Raw genomic sequence first — 21258 nt, forward strand, 5'->3', positions numbered from 1 at the left:
AAGCAATTAAGAACACAGGATTCATCCCACAAGTATTTACTGAGTGCCTACTACCTACCAGGCACATTGCTAGGAGGTGGGTAGAGGGACTGCTTAGTTAAACTAAGTTCCTACATCACATTGGGCACAATGTCGTCAACAACACTTTCCATAACCACCCTTAATATTAGTTCTCTTGGCTGACCGTCACACCCATTGAGACTAATAATAAATAAATAAACAGATAGACAGGTAAATAAATTAATTAATAAATACAAAGTTTTAAAGAAACAAAAACCCAGGAAGCCAGATCCGGCAGAGATTCTGATTTGAGGTCTGAAATGAGGTTGAAGAATCTGTATTTTTTTGAAGTTCTACTAGGGTTTCTGAAGCACCATTAAGCAAGAAGCAGGATGCAACAGTACATAATCTTATCTCCATCTTTTTAATGTACTTATTTTTTCAGATTAACCTAAATTACTTGCTTCTTTATGTGCACTTAGTTTTATCACAGGACCAATTATGAATTTAAAGTTTGACCACTTTGTGTTAACACTTGTCTTTTTTAAGTGGCAAAAAGGTAATTAACTCAATTGGATTCCCTCAAAAGCTGGGGAACTCTGCAGTAAAAAGGTTGGCCTCTGTTAATGTGGGGTTCTTAACCTAAGTAGAATGCAGAAAATACCATAAGCCACATGTCATGGTTAAGTATGTATCTTATTCTTGTGCAAATCACATATGAATGGAAACAGATCGATCACACTAGTATTAACTACAGTTTAATATTAATCATATGGTGTTATACATTTGAGAATTATGAGTTTTCTGGGTATACATACAAGTCAGCTGCACAAGATATTTTGGGAGAATGCTCCCATTTACAAGAAGGCAGGGAAAAAAGCCTTCTGGGGACCTTTGCAGCCAACAACTACACTCTAGGGCAGACAAGACTGAAACATGGTCCCGACTGGTGGGGCTCAGTTGGTTGGGCACAGTCCCACAAAGCACAAGGTTGCTGGTTCGATCCCCTGTAAGAGCACGTGCCAGGGTTGCAGGTTGGGTCCCCTGACCAGGCATGTACCAGAGGCAACTGATCAACGTTTCTCTCCCTCTCCTTCTCTCTCCCTTCCCTTCTCTCTAAAAATAAATTTAGAAAATCTTTTTTTTTAAGGACTGGTACATGAACAATACAATGGACTACACGAGTAAAAGGTGCCTTTGTTCGCCTGCTCCAGCTGATTCACGTTTCCCTCCTTATTTTGGCAACCAGAAGTCGCAGCCTCCTACCCGGCCCACAGAAGCAATTCTGCAGGATTCTTTCCTGGACAAACCTACTAATGTCTTCATCTGATTTGTCCTCAGTTTCCTCACATATTTATTTCATAGACTATTTTTTAGAGCAGCTTTAGCTTCACAGTAAACTCTTATATGCCCTGTCCCCAAATACACACTGCCTGTCACACCTATGAAAACCCCACACCAGAGCGGTACATTTGCTACAACTGATGAACACACACTGACACGTCACCATCACCCAATGTCCGTAACTCGCATTAGGGTACACGTATCTCTTGGTGGGGTACACGCTATGGGTTTTCACAAAGGTGTAACGACAGGCGCCCAGCATCACAGTCTCATACAGAATGGTTTTACAGACCTGAAAGTTATCAGTGCTCTGTCTTGTCATCCCTCCTTCCTGCCTTCTTAACCCCCAGCAACTGTGAATCTGTTTACTGTCTGTAGATTTTTAAAAAATAATTGTTTTTTCCTTTATAGCTGACACACAGATTATGTTTGTTTCAGGTATATAACAGACGTTTACATAACTTACAAAGCAATCACCCCAGTTTGTCTAGCACCCACCTGACGCCACACCTGGTCATCACATCATTACCGACTATATTCCCTATGCTGGCCTTTACACCCCTGTGGATGTTTTTATCATATGGAAGCAGCCAAAGTGTTCACTGGTAGATGAATGGACAAAGAAAAGGTGGTGCAATACACACCAGAATAATACTCAGTTATAAAAAAGAATGAAATCTTGCCATTTGAATGGACCTAGAGGGTATTATGCTAAGTGAAATCAGTCAGACGGAGTGAGACAAGTATCATATGATTTCACTTACACGTAGAATCTAAAAAACAGTCTCCGCAGTTTGGCCTCTTCCTATCATACAGATGGGACCATACAGTATGTAGACTTTTGCGTTGGGCTCGTTTCGGTCAGTAACATGCATTTAAAGTGCCTCCATGCCTTTTCAGGACTGGAGGGCCCATTTCCTCTCGCGCTCCACAGTCTGGAGGTGCCGCAGCTCATTTATCCGTTCACTCACTGAGGGGCACTCTGGCTGCTTCCAAGGTGAATAAAGCTGCTACAAACATTAATGTGTGCGGATTTCTGTCAGGACATAAATTTTCAATGCATTTGGGTAAATGGATACTTATTTTGGTATCTAACATATAAACCCCTCAGATTCCTATTGAAATGAGCCAGCAGACGCAAAATAATGCTCGATCTGCCTCTATCTCATGGCTAAGCCACGTGGACAGTAGCACTTGGAATGAATTTTAGGAGGCAAATAATGTGATGAGCATTGGAACAATAGACTGAGTTCCAACTAAAGATGAAATAAAAATATTTTCCAGCTCTTTTCATTGTGAAACACACACTCCCAGAAGCCCATAGCACGAGTGACGTCACTTTCCCCAACGCAATAACATGTTTTCCACACAACAGCAAGGAGCTTAAGGTACTCAGAATGATTACTCTCTGTCATACACAGAATGTCAAACTGCTTATAAACCTATAAATGTCAGCAAACATTTTAGCGCAGATTTCATTGCAAATCTATTTACTCTATTACAACTTCGAGAATATTAAAATATAGAGCAGCTTACACAGTTAGACATAGGTGTTATGAAACAACTACATATATAAGGAAGGTATTTACTTTTGTCTTAGTTAATCCTTAAATACAATAATTTTTTACACTGACGTCATTCCCACTTGATTTTATTTTCTCTTCTTTATTATCTCTTTGCCACTCAAAGTTTATTTCATCTGCCTCTATGTGTATCTATGTTATCTTCTTTAAATCTCTCTTGGTGCTAGGCAGGATGAAAACTGTTCAAAAATATATCAAGTCATCAAGGTAGTTCAAACTTATGAGGTCTCTGAAGATAGCTTATACATTCTTTTTTTCTTTTCTATGGACTAAAATTCTCCTTAAGAAAACTTCTAAATTTTTGTGTGGTTTTTATTACATGTCCAAGGTTAAAAATTATAACATTGTTAGTAATATAATTTCAAACTTAGAAATGGCAAGTATCATTTGACTAAAACTTATTCTTTATGGCCAACATAGCACTATGCTTTAAGAGCTGTTTAAAACCCTCTTGAACCTTGGGTCTCTTTTATATATTGTTTATGTTTTATTTAATAAGTATAAGAATAATGCTTGATAATAATTGTAAGAATGATTCATAAAACTTTGAAAATTAAGAAAAGAATAAAGACCGAAATTAGAAGAACATTTCATTTAGAGAAGCTATTGCTCACTTTTCAGTGTTATCTTACTATTCCTGCGTTTTATGCTGTAATTCATCCCTTATAAACCACATGGGGACCAATGGAGATGCTGTCTGGCTTTACCTCACTGCCTTCTGCCCTGACAGAGGCCCGTCTTCCCTGCACAACCCTAGACAAAGCCCGTCTTTTCCATTCACACACAGATTCTACCTGGTTATGGTCCAATAAGGAAGGGGTCTATTTAGCGAGTGTTATAATCAGTTCTTCTCTAGTCTTTTACTGCTGTTGATGCCTTTGTTTATTTACACCTGTACACTTTCCTACCTTATCAAAATGTTACCTTCCTTTGCTTCATTAAGTCAGTCCACTATTTGCACTTACACAAAAAGCCTGTTAGTAACTCCTGTGGCATCAAAATGGGTTTTCTCTAAATCTGACCTCTACAAACTCCATTTTAAAACCCAGGTATCTTCTTTCACAAATTAACTGATCTACAGCCACGAGATAAATCTGCAATAAAACACATGCCCTTTTCACTGGATGTTTCTCTCTAATATGTGGGGACCCTAGTTCTTCCATTTCATTCTTGGCCTACGAACAGTTCATTCAGGGAGCCAAAGGCGGAATCAAACAATAACTGATGTCTGAAACTGAAGAGAAACAATATATGCCTGTTACACAATGATTAATTTCAATACAGCAAAAAACTACATCTCGTTTTATGATGTATAATTATTTTGAGATTTGAACTAGCACTATATGTCTCAGAAAGATTGCTTTACTTTGGACCTCGTCCACATCTGCCCACTTAGAGTGAAACAACTGAAATAGTTGCTAACTTTGTAAAAACACTTTCAGATACTTGTTACTGAAATTAAGGAAAATGTTACCCGGCATATGTATCCAAAAAATAATGTTTCTGCCATGAACTGTTAATGAAAAAGAGATGATGCTACTTTCTGTCCCTACTAAGGAAAAGATCAGAGGTCTACCACGTCATTCCCAGTCGAAAGACCAGCCATGTGAAGTAACTTTCTTCTGTAAAAGATGTTTCTTTCCTGATGACCCCGTCCTGACAATTCACAGCTCAGGGCACACGTCTCTGCACATTACCTTGCAAGTCTGAATCATTTGCCTTTGGACTGCTTCTTGCTCGACGCTCAGTCTTCTTCATCCCCGGCCCACTGCCAGTGCTGCCTCCTCCACTCCCACCGCCTCCACCACTGTGGCCTTTCCCGTAGCCGTTGTACACGGTCGTGCAGTTGCTTTTGTAGATAGACGAGGGTGGGCTATTGAGGCGATTCTGGCGGTCAATCTGGCGGTCTTTCAGTTTTTTGTGTGGGGGCTTGCTGTACTGGTCTTCTCGGGTAATGTAGCTTGACATTCCATAGAGTGGTATGATTTCTAAAATGGACAATATGACAAATGCAAGCTCAGTCTACATTTTCAGTAATAAATTATTAAATGGTTAAATGATCTGACTACTAACAAAAACATTTTTAAATGTTATACGATACAGCATAAAAATATTTTTAATACAATGATATACATGTTATGCATGCTTAAAATATTTCCATTTGTTTCTAAACAATTAAGGAGTAAATAATAATTAAAAACCATACTGTGTGTTCAGGAATGTTCCAGAAATTCTTATAGTCAAGAAGAAAAAATTACTATCCAAAAATTCATATTCTCATCAAATTAATGTTTGATTTTTGCCTGTCAAAATGTATTTTCAGTTGTTGCAATACACAAAGTTAGAACAAACCAATAAAATGCCCCTAATGTGTACTTAGAATCAAGATATTTAAAAGTACAGTTATTCTTGTAGACAGAAGAGCATTTCTATTGGAAAGTATATAATAACAACTAGAATATAAGGAGTTATTTGTAGCATCTTAAAATATCCAACATTTGAACAAATCTTACTAAAATAAGAGGAGAAATTTCCACTAAAGAGAATCAAAGCTCACAGAATCAGGGGAGATAGCCAAGAAGAAATTGGAGGGGTGAACATAAACCATCTCTTCGACCTGGCACCAAACACAATACACAGGGGTCTCAGACTTCCGTGGAGAAATCAGGAGGCAAGACAGACAAACTGACTAGCAGAATGTCACCTGGCTTCACTATGCATATTTTTAAGTGGCTCAAAAGACAATGAGGGCCTGCAAAATAATATCATGATTTGGGGAAAGGGAGGAAGAGATTATTTTAAATTTAAATCAATTAAAAGTATATTCAGACATTATTAAAAATGCAATTCAGGATACAGATTGGGTTCTTACATGTTTCTAAGGAAAAAGGGCCCCACATGCATAGGGTGACCACATAAATTACCAACCTAACCCAAATACTTCTGAGAAGGAAAAAAGGACACTGCTAATCATTTCTCTGACGCAGGGACCTCAACTAGTTCTGTCCTAGGTACACCAGCACCGAGGGTCAGCCTAGGTAATGCAACAACGCATGTTTCAATTGTTCAGTGGTAAAGCTCCATTTTCCATTTTCTGTCTGTTCACAAGGCTTAAAAGGAAGATCTTTAAAAAGAAAATCTTCACAAGATAAGCAATTTGTACCAGAGAAAGGCGTAGGACCAAATAATTATGTTCAAATATACAAAAAGAATAACAAATATTTAAATGTCACAATGCACTATGCTTAAGATTTAAAATATATAAATATTAACCATGGGTACTAATATAATATTTTAAATCATAACAAGAAATTTTCAAGCTCTTACAGTTTGGGAGATTATACATTTAAATTTCTTTTGGGCATGCACAATGAGAACTAAGGTAAGAAAATATATATTCTATATATTATATATGGCTTTTATGTATATAAAAATATATAGCCCTTGCTGGTGAAGCTCAGTGGGTTGAATGCAGGCCTACAAAGCAATGAGTTGTGGGTTCGATTCCCAGTCAGGGCACATGCCTGGGTTGTGAGACAGGTCCCTAGTAGGGTGCACACAAAAGGCAACCGCAGGCTGATGTTTCTCTCCATCTCTTTCTTCTTCCCTTTCCCTTTCAAATAAATAAAATCTTAAAAAAAAAATATATATATATATGGTATATATTGCTTTTTTTATCAACTCAGAGAATTTTTTTACTGCTTTCTTTTACTTGCAATCAATGAAGGCACTGTTATTTTTATATTATTGATCTTTGCTATTTAATGAAATTACACCAAAATACCATATGAGATGAACACAAAATATTATCATGCTTAATTCTAATGAGGATTTGAATCGTACTCTGGTCTAAATTGCTAAGTGCATCATTTACAAAATAATAACTGCCTGGCACCCTACTAATGGGCTGCTGAAGCGAGCCAGGCCACTGTGTAACACGCAGTGAGTTGGCAGGCCAGGCTCTCACAGCGTCACTCAGCTCAGACCTCACCCCAACTCTGACAAATGCTCAGTAATGTGCCTTGTGTCAAAGCACTGGGTACTTTTTTAAAATTAGTTAGTTAACTGGATCCTTTCCAGTTGTTATCCAAACCTTTTCATGGAATATACTCATTCCTCAGAGATTCTGGGGTATTCTGTCACTATCAATAAGAAGTTATTGACACCTCTATGAAATCGAAGTATTCATTTCATCTTTTGCTATCATCTCTTCACACTCCATCATGATAGCACCTGATTCTTTGAATTATACTAAATTTCTTTGTAACTACTAAAAAATAACCAATCAAATTCTATCCATAAGTTACAACAGAACATTTCGTTTAAAATACTCATCTCAAATTTTTCTTTTGTTAATAAGAAAAAATTACAATGTGGATGAACATATAGAAAAAATATACAAGTATAACTGATAAGAGTAAGTGAGGTGCTAATTTGCTCCAAAACTCTATGGTATAACAGGTATTTCTCATACAATTTATGTGACCCACCATAAATATTTGAAGTAAATACAGTGTTTCACATTCTGACTCAAGAAAATCACTTTGCAAAGTCCCAAAGATTAAAGACTAATTTTTACCCTCAGTTATCTGGTCTCTTAGTACCATTTTGATAGAAAAGGGCTTCAGCCTCTACCAACACCAAAGCCAAAACTAAAAAGCCATGTTGGTATTTCTAGACTCTTTCTCATTTCAAGGTATCTGCCTAACGAACAGTGAACTTTTGGCTGCACGAATGGCTAAATGACTACTGAACCAAAAACGGGACAGGAGGACCACATCAACAGCGAGGGGCCTCTGAGTTCTGCCAAGACTGCAGCACAGAGCATTTGGGAGACTCCGAGGTTACTGAGACCTCACAGTCTTCTAGCACTGGAAAGGGGGCCCAAACCCACTGTAATTTCCCGTCTACCGCTGGACTACATGGATGAGGAAGAAATGATGTGCTGCAGTGGCCTTGGGCCACTGTCACAAAAATACGTTAAGAGGACATGGGAACATAAACAGATCATTGCCTCTTTTCTAAAATAACTAGGTATCCAGTTGCTCTGTGGGGTGGGAGAGGGAAGCAGAATTTGTAAATCATAAAGAAAGAAAGAGCTACAACCAATGAAGTAATTTTTGCAAGACACAAGTTAGGACAAAGGAAGCTAGGCATTCCCCACAAGCTTTACACAAGACATAGACTATCTCCTACCATGCTTATTACAGAAGAAACAAAGGCCACTCTTGTGCTGTTAAGCTACATAAGCGTTGTAATCAGTTTCAACAGCTGTCAGTGCCAGCCATAACCTACTCACCTTGCTCACCGTATAATGTAGGGGGAAGATGATGCTGAGGAAAAAACTGAGGCGGCATATCTCCAGGTCCGGAAACAGGTGGGTAATAAGCCGTGTGGGAGTTATGAATAAAATGTGGGTGAGTCAAGTAGGGGGGTAGGTGATGGGTTGGAGACATGGCTGAGGGGTAACTTGGGGGGTAACACTCAGGAGACTGGGGTGTGACCACCACCCGGCGGACCCCAGTATTGTCTTCAATCACCTAAAGAAAATAGCAAAAAGAAAAAGCATAGTATGTATTATTCACCAATATCTTTTGAATATATACAGTATTTAATTACTTCCCCCTTAATTTTAATTTTCTGTCCTTCACAGGAGAAAAAATTAGTACATGTTAAATTCTGGTTCTGTAATTAAATCAGTTAAATGAGGTTTAGAAGTAATAACATTTAAGCATTATAAATTATGAAATTTTCATCAACCACCTAATTCTGATTATACAAAACTTCTAGAATGATGAAGAGCTTGATAATCAATCTTCTTTGTGTCATAAAATTTTTACAGATGACGTCCTCTTCCAAGATTTCAAAAAGACTTGGAAGAAGACTCCTGAAGATTTCATCTAAGACAAGTGAATTGAATGTGTGCTTAAGTTGATTTCAGGAATGGCTTAAAATATAACTAACAGTGGTTTTTCCAGAAAGAAGAGACTTTCTGGTCACGTAAGTGGGCTGCGAGGGGCTGAGACTCCTGATGACACCGGGCCCCAGGCCCCTCCTGATGACACAAGATAAGAAATAACTACTATTATAGACACCATGATTAAACGGGAAAGCTGTGCAATACAGAGACAAAAAGCCCTGCATGACGGAACTGGGAAGGCTTCAGGAACCTCAAAGATTTGGGGGCGCTGGGAGAGCTGAGACAATGGCCCCTGAGGCAGAGACCTTGCAAGGAAGGGGACAAGAAAGCCATAAGAGTAAATTTGGAAGCCAAGCCAGGACGAAGCTGCCAGAGAGACCAGTTGGTCTAACCAATTATTTAAGAAAATGAGGCACACACAAGGTAGGAAGCTTTGTTTTTAAATACAAACAGACAAACAAACCCAACACTGAAAATTAAACTTGTAATTGAAATGCATATCTACTATGCCCTAGAAGTTGATTATCAGGCAAAATAAAATGACTTAATGGTATCTAAAACATTCTAATAAACTTTATATTGAACTTTGTTTTTTAAAATACTGCCTGATCACTTCTTGGCCTTTTGGCTAAGATCAACTGTAGTATCTGTTCTTATCAGTTTAAAATACTGCCTGATACAAAATGGCAAATTTATCAATGTTATTCTATACTTTAGTGTATGAGATAGGTTTGGTTTGAATTAATAGCCATTAATCTTCATATTAAGAAAATTTCTATGTATATTAATGAACTAATTAACAAGAAAGTATCAGAATTAACTACTATGTTAATAGTTCATTAATAAAGCAAGATTAACTCCTTAAAACTAAGATTCTCAGTTATACTCCCTACTAAAGCACAAAACATATCCATTTATGTATTCATTAATAATGTAACTTCTTCAGGAACTTGGCAAGCTAATCACATTAACCTCATTCATGAATGCATAACTGCTAATTTACAGGTGTATGTGAAATGGTGCTTAAACCATGATATTGACAATTCTAATGCATGTGCTCACACTTACCATCAAAGCGCATCCTCTATGAATATATTTAGTAGCACACTTTGTACAAATATGGATTTTTCTTACTATCTAATATAAACATACATCATTCCATAGTGTCTTCTCTTTCCCTACTCTGCCACTGGCTATTAAGAAAAAAGTAAGGCATATTCCAGATATTCCTCTTTCATGAAACATTAATTCGATCCTGTGCTAGACACTCTAAGGTCCACAGAGGTAAAGTATTTGTTTTCTAGACACAACCTTCATTATTTCAGTCACTGTAAAACTTCCCAAGGTTAAAACCAGCCACACAAACTTGACCAATATAGTAAATCAGGAGCGGGGCTCTCACTAAATATGAAGAACAACTCTTTGGGTTTGTAAATGAGGGTAATTATAATGAAATGAAATTATTTTAATCATTTTCTCATATAATTTCTGGCATTAAAACAAAGTATTTTTAAAAAGTGTGGGCAAAAAGCACCAACAAATAAAAAATGTTAATGAAGGGAAAGGAAGAAAAATAAAAGATAAAGAGCCAAAAACATCTTTTAACTTAGATATCTTTTAAGAATAAGTATTTCCACTACTTAAAAAATAACTCTTCCCTGGCTGGTGTGGCTCAGTGAATTGAGCGCCAGCCTGCAAGCCAAAGGGTCACTGGTTTGATTCCCAGTTAGGGCATATGCCTGGGTTGCAGGCTAGGCCTCCAGCAGGGGGCATGCAAGAGGCAATCACACACTGATGTTTCTCTCCCTCTCTTTTTCCCTCCATTCCCCTCTCCAAAAATAAATAAATCTTTAAAAAAAAATTGAAATATAAATTACCCTTCACCAAAAAAAAAAAAGGTTTCCAGTTAGAAAACTAAGTAGCTTTCTGAAACCACAAATTGCCTGCACACATGAAAATTATTGGATAGCACCATTTTAATTATCTTAAATTATTCTGTGGTATTTGTGAAAGATATCTATTTAAATATGCAAAAACCAAAAATATGTGCTAAGTATTTTGTTCATTGTTCTTTTATAACACAAATAAAAATAAGTATTTTGTTTATTGTTATTCCATAACACAAATAATGACATATTTAATTACCAAATTTTTTATCTATGTCTAAAGAAATTATGCCCATGTTCTTAAAAGAACAAGTAAGTCTGAGGAGCAATAATGATGCACAAAATAATATGCAATTTAGGAAATGGGAGCAATAACATTCTTTGTTTTCTAAAAAAGAAAAGGTATGGTTCATAAAGAAATATGACTACTGCAGAATAATTTTGAAATCATAGAGTTCGGTCCAAAATCCTCAGACAATAAAATGTAACTTTACTGTTCACAAATAAACAGGGAAAGGACAGATTCATTTCCTTTTGGGATGAAAGAAATTGTGACAATATCCAGAGACAAACAAATCACCTGCATTTAATTTGACAAGCATTTCCTGACACGCACTATGAAGTAAGCACTGGATATTCAATGGTGAAGAAAAAAGTAGGTGCTAAACAAACAGTAAGATTTACCTACATAGCCTAAGAATAATATAAATTGAAAAATTAGACTAAGCTTTAGTAAGTGCTGTTCAGAAATCAGAACAAAGCATTGTTGTTGTTTTTTTCAGGAATTAAAACAAAGTGTTCTTCATCAAGACTTTTTTTCTAGTTCTGTGACTCAATGGAATGGTACTCACACACCTTCTCCAGAGCACAGACCCTTGGAAAAGATCATTGTGTGCTAGGTTCTCAGGCTGCCACCAGTTATGGGCTGAATTAGGTCCTCCCTTTCCCCAACCAATTTATATATTGCAATCCTAACTGCCAGTACCTCAGCAGGTGACTGATTTTAAAGGTATGTAATTACAGTAAAATGTGCTTGTGTGGGTGGGTTCTGTTCCAATAGGACTGATGTCCTTATAAGATGTGAAAACTAGGATACAGACATGCAGAAAGAAGACCATGTGAAGACACCAAAGGAAGATGACCATCTACAAGCCAAAAAGAGGGGTCTTAGAATAAGCCAAATGTGTAGCTTCTAGAGTTGTGAGGAATTAATTCTGCCGTTTAAGCCACCCAGGCTGCAGGCACTTTGTTACGGCAGCCCTACAAATACATCACCTAGCAGGGCCTCCCGAGTTTCCTCTAAGTTCTACCAGCAGCCTTGTCTGCTTGAAAAGAAACCCTCTATAAAAAGTAGTGCATTTATCCTCCGTGAGGCTTTCTTCCTCAGCCTAAGGAAGAAAGTGAGCCTGATGGAAACGAGTTTGGTCCTTTATCAGGTCTTTTATTCTGCTCCACGAGTATTTACTGGGAAACTTCTGTGTGCCTAGTATTCTCACTATCCTGTGGCCTAGACATGTAGGATGAGAGGCTAGAGAATAGGGCACAGAAACACCCATGCAAATAAGACAAACATTCTCCATGACAAATGGAGAGTGCTTGTCTCATTTGCGTAAGTGTTTTTAGAAGTAACTAAGAGAACCCTTAAAACAAAATAAAAAAAACAACAACTTGGAAGCAACAACAAGAGGGAGCAGCATGGGGAGAAAGATGAGAAAAAACTCACAGCCAATGCCAGCTGCTGAACGTGGGTTATGCCATTTATCTACTCTAATTAGATATTAGCGTCCCTGCTCCACGTGAAGGAAACCAAGGCACAGCACTGTTAAAATGTACTAGTGCAGTTGCAGAACCAGAGCTTCATTCTGGCCTGTACTCCAAAGTTTTCATTATGTGGAGAATTATACACAAGTTAGGAATGCTAAGAAAGAAATATATTAACAGTGAACTGTGAGAAATAGGATGGCTGAATGCGAAAGGATTCAAAAGACCACTAGTAATTACTGAACACCTGCTATTTTGCTTTAATACCCTCTCCTGAAATAAGGCAACACACTAACATGTGTTAAGGCCCTGGAACGGCAACTGACACATAACAGAAAAACCTTACCTAGTAATTACTACCATTGATATTAGCACCTCTCTAAACCCTCCCGACAGCCCAGCAATCCCGTGAGGCATACACAGCTCTCTCCATTTTGGAGGTTAAGAGGAATAAAGCTCAGGGACGTTCAGCTAACTCACCTGAAGTCAGAGAGCTATCAGAGGCCGAAGGGGGCAGTTCTGAGTTCAAGAATTAAAACATATCTCTTATGAACACTTACAGTTTGAGTGTCTTTTCTCATAGCTGAGAGAGAAGGAAGCTAGCTTACTGAGCTGAAATGCACCACAGGAATTTTAATAAACTCCTCAGTTCCCAACACTCTGTTCTTCCACTTCTGGGCAGTAAGTGACAAGAATCAAAAGAAGAGCTTAAAAGGCAGGGGGCAACAGAAACGTTTGTAAAGACTGCCTCAGAAGGCCAAGATGAGCCAGGAAGGGGACAGAGCGGACTGCACAGGGATGCACATGAACCTGCATGTGTGTAGGTGGTGTGCAAGGCCTGGCAGCCAGCTCTGGGAGGGCGGGGCAGGGTGGGGGTCAGGGGATGTGGGGCTGTGTCAAGGAATGCTGAGTGAGCTGCTTGCACACAGAAAACTGGGACCAAATGAGTTTGTGAAAGTCAGGTTCAAGTTCATTTCCTAACTATTGTGAACATAACTTGAATAGGGCTCCCAGGCTATTCCGAGACAGGAAGAAATCTCAGTGAACCTGTTGGCCAGGCAGTACAAACAACTGCATGGACAGAGGGGGGGGCAGGCAGAGTCCAGGCTTTGCTGGCCAGCCTGGTACTCACCCCTTCCCCCGCACCCGTGTCCTGCATGCAGCGTGAACTAGATAGATCTCTGTCTCCCCCACACAACGGCAGGTCCCTCAAGGGCACCTGGACACACAGGAGACTTTCAATAAATGCTGGCCATGTGGATAAATGAACAAAAAAGCACCCCTCCCCCGACAAAAAAAAGGGCTTAGCAGCTTATATTTGATGTCTACCAACAGCTATTAACACATTCATTATCAAAATTTCCCCCCATACCTCAGGAAAATATCTGACATTCTCTTCTAAAATATGTGCTAAGTATTTTGCTTATTGTCCTTCCAAAACACAAATTATAACATATTTAATTACCAAATTCAGTTTTGCTCTATGCTATATGGCCGAAGGACCTAGTCCTTAACCTAGAGGGTTTATTGTCTCAGGACATTAATGAAAATGAAATACTGGAAAAAGCAAATATGATTTCATCAGTGTCAGCCACTGCCGACAGGAAGAGAAGTGACATTGAAAATCATGTTTTGTATTTTCAACCACAGATGTAATCATAAAATTTGAGGGGACAGAAAAGTCAGGAGATTTGGATATAACTTCTCACTTGTCTGGTGTTCTTATGTGGAGCACATATATTGGGGAAGATTAGATTGGATTTTTGATCTTCAAATGTGGTTCTTTTGGACATGTAGGTTGGTGAACTACAATAAAATATGATACTTAGCTGACCTGAGGTTATTAAGTTACTTAATTGCTCCTGACATTTTTCACATAGAATTTAGGACCATGATGTTACCTATGGTAGAGGATCTTCTGGGTATTGTGCAAGGTAAGGTCTGTGCCAAGCATTTCTTTTATTTTTATTTTATTTTTTTTATTTTTAAATATATTTTATTGATTATGCCATTACAGTTGCCCCATTTCCCTCCTTCATTCCCCTCCACCCTGCACACCCCCTCCCATCCACATTCCTCCCCTTTAGTTCATGTCCATGTGTCGTAAGTTCTTTAGCTTCTACATTTCCCACACTACTCTTACCCTCCCCCTGTCTATTTTCTATCTACTGTCTATGCATTTCATAAACTAGTAAGCAATATACAAACCACAGGAGTTGTTATCGTTACAACTTTAATAGCTACACCAAATTGATTCCCTTGCCACTTGCCTTCAGCATCTGCCCAGTGCTGTATTTCTGCTCAGAGAAGCGGCTGACTGACCGTCAGCAGCGTCTTCAGAAGCTCAGCTCTGTATGAATAGGGGCCTCTCCCTTCCCATGAGACCCTCAAGTTGGGGTACCTGGGGTACAGTTAGAGAACTGGAGCCAGCAGAGGACCTAACCTTGGTTCCACAGTGTGCAAACTGTGTCTCTCAGCCTTGCTGGGCTTCCTTCTTAATTTGGAAGGTCTTCATAAATTGCTGCCAATGTCCTTTCAAATGTGGTATTACTGCATTACTGAAGTAAGATGGATTAAAGAGATATATCACACAGGATGTACTTGTTTCCATCACCCTCTCCAAACCTCAGTGGTTTTAGTTGTAAATAATTCATCTGGAAAAAGCCAGGTATGTCAAGTGAAGTACTAAAAAATCATTTATTTATATATGCCCTAGCTGGGCTCCTTTTCCCAGATAATAGATTTAAGTAAGTGTGAGTAGCTTGGCTTGTTTCCATGTAGATAAAAGTGTTGGCACACAAAAAGCGAACAGCGGGGACATCTCCTTATACTGGTCACCTCCTGAAGAAGCCTATCAGCAAGAATCACGTGCGGAAACCCTGAAGACAAGTCCTGATCAATACCTTCAACTTGTGACCCCCTATATAGCTCCCTGGCTTGGACTTGTTATCTGGATCCAATCATTCCCCTTTCAGTTGATACCTCAGCTATTGCCTAGAGTTGGCATGTGGGTTAAAAATTAAGCATCAATAGAAAATTTAAGCTGTTTAGACATAAATGAGTGTGTAGGTAAAATGAGGAACTTTTGTTTAGTCATGAATAACTTTATTATTTAAAACCTTAGGTTTGGTTGCCTATAGAGCAGATGAATTGGTTGATTACTTAGCCATTGCAAGAACTGTTTGAGAAAAGTAATCGGAATTTTCAAAAAAAAAAAAACTTAAAAAAACCCCCTGGGGATGGCATCTATTATCAATCTGTAACTACTCTGCAGGGCAATCCTTTGTGTTACATAAAGGGCTTTCAGAAACCTAGAAACATCACCAAGAATGTCTTTTTCCATTTGGCAGGTTGTTCTTGATCCTATCAATGAATTTGTATTTTAATTTATTTTTTTATTTTTTTAAATATTTTATTTATTTATCTTTAGAGGGGAAAGGAAGGAGAGAAGGAGAGAAACATCAATGTATGGTTGCCTCTCGTGTGTCCCCCGCTGGGAACTGGCCTGCAACCCAGGCATGTGCCCTGACTGGGAATCGAACCGTGATCGTGTGGTTCGCAGGCCCACGCCCAATCCACTGAGCTACACCAGCCAGGGCTGTATTTTAATTTAAAAATGCTTCACCAGCCTGCCAATGGCATCCACAGCCCAAGAAAGGATTAGGAATCCACGCTAATGATACTCATATCATACTCCTACCACATACCATAGTAAGTTTGTAAGCCTGACGTGCTCCAAAGAGTGTGTAAAATTTAATACCTACTTAACCTTCATCAAGTTTGTACCCAATAGGTTAGGGAAAGGCGTTTTTCTATGAAAAGTTGTTAGATATGATAAGTATGTTACTAAATTAGAAAGACAGACTATACTAACTGCAATAAAATCAAATATAATGTGCATAATTTAAGCCTTACTAAATGATTCAGAAATCATTTCTAGATGTGATACTGCCTCAATATTATTATTATTATAAAGACCTATCATTTTCCCATAGAAGTGAAGAATAGCATTCTAGTCAATAGAATGCCAAATACCAAAGGAATCTGCCATACAGCTCTTGTAAAGACTGCTTATGGAAACTTAACTTATATTCTCACTTGGTGTCTTTTTTAAGGAACGGTCTATAACAGTAGAGGAGAATCACCTAATATTAGATCAGAAAATAACCTCAGACATCCTCCAACCCTTTCCTTTCCCTTCCTTTCTCCTCCTTCCTCCACAAGGTAACAGTGATGCCACCCAGGCAGGGCCTGTTATATGCTGAGCACCTTACAAGAAACTAGAGATCCCATGAGGAACAGGAGAATAGGGTCCCTGACCTTGAGGAACTTGAATGCTAAAAGGGAGGAAGACCAACAATGATCAAGTGAGCAAACAAGTAAAACACCCAAGTAAATAACTTTAAAATATTCCTAAAAATCACACGGGGAGTTGGACCAGAACCTGCCCTGGGTTCATGTTGCCTTGGGTTAATCCTGTCTTCTATTACACCACAATGCCTGGATCTCAGAAACACAGGAAAGAAATTGAAGAAAAAACACAAAACAGGGAGATAGAGAGAAGGCTCAAAGGAAACTTGCACTGGGCAGAGGTATATCCTGGGTACATTCTTTAATTTAGCAATGCCAACCCATTCCTTGGGCAAAATAGGCCAGAAAATAAAAAATAAACTTCCTGAAAAATTACTAATAAGGGAAACTAGAAGAGAACAGACACACACATACATCCTCTGCTCTTTCTATAGCTCCCAACCTCCATGCATATGCTCTCTCTGTTCATTCTGAAACACTTCCCTAAATTCCTACAGAAGAAATAATTCCTCCACGGGATGTGTAAGAGATTCCAACTCTCTCTGCTCTTGGATGGGTCTGATTCTCAGTCTGCCAGGGCACAGGGCAATCCTCCATGCTCCTTTATGCTCATCATTTTCACAGCACCAAAGAAGAGATGCACCGTTTGTTTAATCCCACATTGTAATTACGACAGGGAAATAGCAGAGGCTAATATGTATAGCTCAGCCAGGCCGGCTGAGCAAAATGGGGAAAACCACGCCAGGACTCCCACCAGACAGGCCTAATAATTTCCCTACAGGGTCTCCGATTTCTGGCCAACTTTTTAAAGAAATCCTCACTGGAGAATTACTAACCATACCAAAATTTAAATATATTTTTAAATAGACTTCATGTCTCTCCCAGGTCAAGGGAAATAGAATATATATAATTTCAACAGGTGTTTACCCATTAACTAATCCCCAAAACGAAGGAATGAGGCAAAGTACGTACTCTGCTATAATAACAAAAATACTTCTTTCAATTACTGTTCAGTTTTTTAGGCTACATCAATTAACCTAGGGGAGAAAAGAACAGTTTCCCAAATGACAGAACACTAACTTGTATATTTCACTTTTTCTTTTCACATGCTTTTTTAATCTTTGGTCCACATGAAGTTTTTCCTGTAACATTTGAAAAATGTTTCATAAATTACTGTGAAATATAATGGAAAAGCATGGAAAATAAAACCCAAGGCATCTGCTTAAGAAATTTTTATATATAAATTATCCAGAAAGTTAATGATGAGGTTAAAAATTGAGAAGAACCACGGCCAGTATACAATGAAAGGAAAAAATTGCTTCATACTTGTGTGATCTCAATATGTATTTAGAAAGGCAAACTGCCAAAGTTTCACTGAAATTGTTCTAACAGTCTTCTTCATTACAATAGCCACCACTTACTGAATGCCCACTGTTACGGGAGGTGTGGGCTACACACCTCCCGTAACACCGATCAGGTAGGAATTGGCACATGTGGTGAAAGACTCTGTAAGAGTTACATGGGAAGCAGCCATGGTGAAATCTGAAGGCAGGCTTCTTTGATTGATGTCCATGTTCTTCCCAGCCACACTGTTCACCCTGTTCCTCCCACTGGTTCAACCCTTATCACACTCACAAATGTTTTCACATAATGGAAATGATGAGTGCAACAAGACTACATTCTTTCTTACCTAAATCCACTCTCCTATAGTTAAAAGGTCAGGTCATCTTTTTCCTCAAACCTCTTCCAGCCTCCCACCAAAAAGTAGAGCACAAGACGCCACACACCCCAGGGCCTACTGAGGTGAAGTGACCAGACCCCACTGTTCTCCTGCCCTGAGTCCACAGTCTTTTTAAGGTCTGGGGGTTCAGTCCTTCTCAACCGGAGAACACGAGGCTGAGATGTAAACTGCACCGCAGAGCAGACCACAGCGGTCTGTCTCTTCAACTGCAGGCATTTCTCTTACTGTAAGAGGATCTCTGCACATGACCGACATTTGTCTTTTGTCAAATTTGTTTGATCAATTTTACCAATTTATCTGTAAAGCCTTTTAGCTATTTAATTATGTAATGACTCTTTATAATCAAGACTTTCTCCACTGATTCAGTGTGGAGTTACCAATGTAACACTTTTAATCATTCACTTGCCTCCCCCTTAAATTTCCTTACAGTAGTGGACCATCTCATACGTGCACACCGCACATCCAGTCACACTGTCAGAGAGTAATGCAGCGTAAAGCAAATACATCCATCAAGGCAGGCTCTGCCCCTGAGTTCAAGATCACATCACAGTGGGAAATAGGTAAGTAAAATAAAAATTCTCGGGGTGCAATTCTGGTTCTACTCTGAGCCTCAGCTTTCTCATAATTAAACCACAGTAACACACGGGCGAGAAAAAGTACACTGCAGCTTCTCTCCACCAGAATGTTCAAATTTTAACTGGTATTTCTTAAAGAGACCTTTAGCAAAAAAGGAGGTGTTATTTCTGCCATCACAATGGTGAGAACTGTACTCTGTTCAGTGGAATAAAACAGTTCCTCAAAATAAATGAGCAGAGGACATAATGGAATTCTGCATTCCTTGTTCTTTTCCGTTAATTGACTGGCAACGTGAATGTGATTCATCATCACATGTCCTGGCTGGAAGGCGCTGCTCTGCACCCTGTTCTCCCTCCACTGACTTATTTACAAAGACTTGTGTAAAACAAGTCATTTATTTAAACACAGGGAAGGCTGGCCACACATTCTGACTACTCAAAACAAAACAAAAACAAAAAAGTTGCCAAATTGGCTCACGTGATAGTCAGGATGGAAAAAATTAAATTATACTGGCTGCACTATGACTTAGAGAGTAAAGAAATGGATAAGTTTTACATCAGAGAAGAATAATACTTTTTGATTCCTGCCTGTACTTCAGCAATTTTCCTATGTAGCTGCCAATTTATCCTAACAAATCATTAAAAATTTAAAATACAGATTTTTTAAGACTTCTGTAAAAACAGAGAAAGAATAAAGAAAAAATTTGGAAGACTATAACCCTGAAAATGTTAACACAATTATCTTCTGTGGGTAATAAAATGATAAATATTTGTAATACGTTTCTGATTTTTTTCAATGAGTATAGAATGCTCTTACAATGAGAAAAAAAGAACAAAACAGGCAAAGAGAGAGAAAAAATGGTTGGTCAGGAATTTGGAAAGAAAGATGTGTAGGGAGGAACAGGGAGACACTCGTATTGCACTGAGCCAAGGATAAAAACCAAAATATATATATAAACATCCACATTCCAGACACTTGGAGCATTTTAAACCTTCTCTGAGTATAGGAGTATAACTTCTTCCTTTAACATTTTTTAAAATCTTCCAATATACCTATTACTTTTTAAATTGCTATTAGTTATTTTACTTAAAAGATCATCAAATTTTGGAGAAACTGAAGCACAGGCAGCCCAGTCCTCACGTCATACTCAGTGACTCACCAAGCCCACGATGTGCCGCACTGCGGAGAAACGGGACTCCCGTAACAGAGGACAGTCCCTATTTGCGTTAACAGTCTCTCCCCTGATATGTTTACTAATTAATCTCCAAGGCAGTAGGCCCTGAAGGAATCACAATCAGGGTTTCATGAAACCCACCGTGGCCAAGGGCAGCCCAGTAGCCCTGCTGAGTCTCCCTCCCTCTAGCTCCCTGGCACATCAAGCAGCAAGACTCAGAAAGGGCTGCGTGGTGCCACAAAAACGGAGAGAACTCTAGGATTCTCCTAACTAAATTAATCCTGGGGTGAGTTTGCGAGACTCCATACTCTCCCACCGCTTGGGCACTGCCTACAGTGAGCGGAGAAGCCTGCTGAGTGGCTCACCTGTGAGATGTAGCCTGGAGGCACGTGGATGGGAGGGATGGACCCGTTGGGTGACATCATGGGCACTTCGGCCGGTCCTGAAACAGGCGAGAGTAAGACATCAACAATTGGAGAAATACACAGTATTCAAAATAATCACTGGTATTTTAAAAATATTATCCAAACTAGGAAATTAAAAACTTTGATAATTTCAATAAATGGTACATTGTGCATTAGACGTAAAATTATGGATGAAAAGTAATTCTCCAGCTGTGTAAGTCAAGGAGGAAAAACCAAAACTATGAACATGTTTTCAAATATTTAATAATTCCCAAATCCTCAAGTTCCACAAAGCAAGGCTGTTTAATTAAGAGTAGTCTAACAAAGTGGGTCAAAAAGTTTCTTCTTACTTGCCTTTAAAAGTATGAGTTATGGCTTAAACAAATCAATTGTAAATGAATTTACCTCCTCTGGTTTAAAAAGCTCCAATGGACTCGGGTATATCATTTTATTTTCAAATTATTATTTTCAGTAAGTTACTGTAACATGACATTAATTTTAAAATAGAAAAACTGTAAAATACTCCAAACCAACTGAATTCAGTATGTTTATGTTGTA

At 38.6% G+C, this 21258-nt stretch overlaps 1 protein-coding gene and 1 pseudogene across 8 annotated transcripts in view; one reads left to right on the forward strand and one right to left on the reverse strand.

Annotated features, from left to right (window-relative positions):
* The window catches only part of FNDC3B (fibronectin type III domain containing 3B), a 320028-nt gene that overhangs the window by 129384 nt on the left and 169386 nt on the right, over positions 1 to 21258 (reverse strand). For 7 of the 8 annotated variants that reach the window (XM_037046521.1, XM_037046516.1, XM_037046520.1 and 4 more), the window contains exons 4-6: positions 20662 to 20738; positions 8227 to 8467; positions 4625 to 4915 (exon numbers count right to left, since the gene is read on the reverse strand). In XM_037046521.1, the coding sequence (XP_036902416.1) occupies positions 4625 to 4915; positions 8227 to 8467; positions 20662 to 20738 (609 nt within the window). The remainder of the gene's footprint in view (positions 1 to 4624; positions 4916 to 8226; positions 8468 to 20661; positions 20739 to 21258) is intronic. The other variant, XM_037046517.1, reaches the window with a different exon arrangement.
* Positions 9456 to 9562, forward strand: LOC118987550 (uncharacterized; annotated as a pseudogene).

This window comes from Sturnira hondurensis, unplaced genomic scaffold, assembly GCF_014824575.4.
Source record: "Sturnira hondurensis isolate 20B ecotype Veracruz unplaced genomic scaffold, ASM1482457v3 Scaffold0005279, whole genome shotgun sequence".
Taxonomy (NCBI): Eukaryota; Metazoa; Chordata; class Mammalia; order Chiroptera; family Phyllostomidae; genus Sturnira; species Sturnira hondurensis.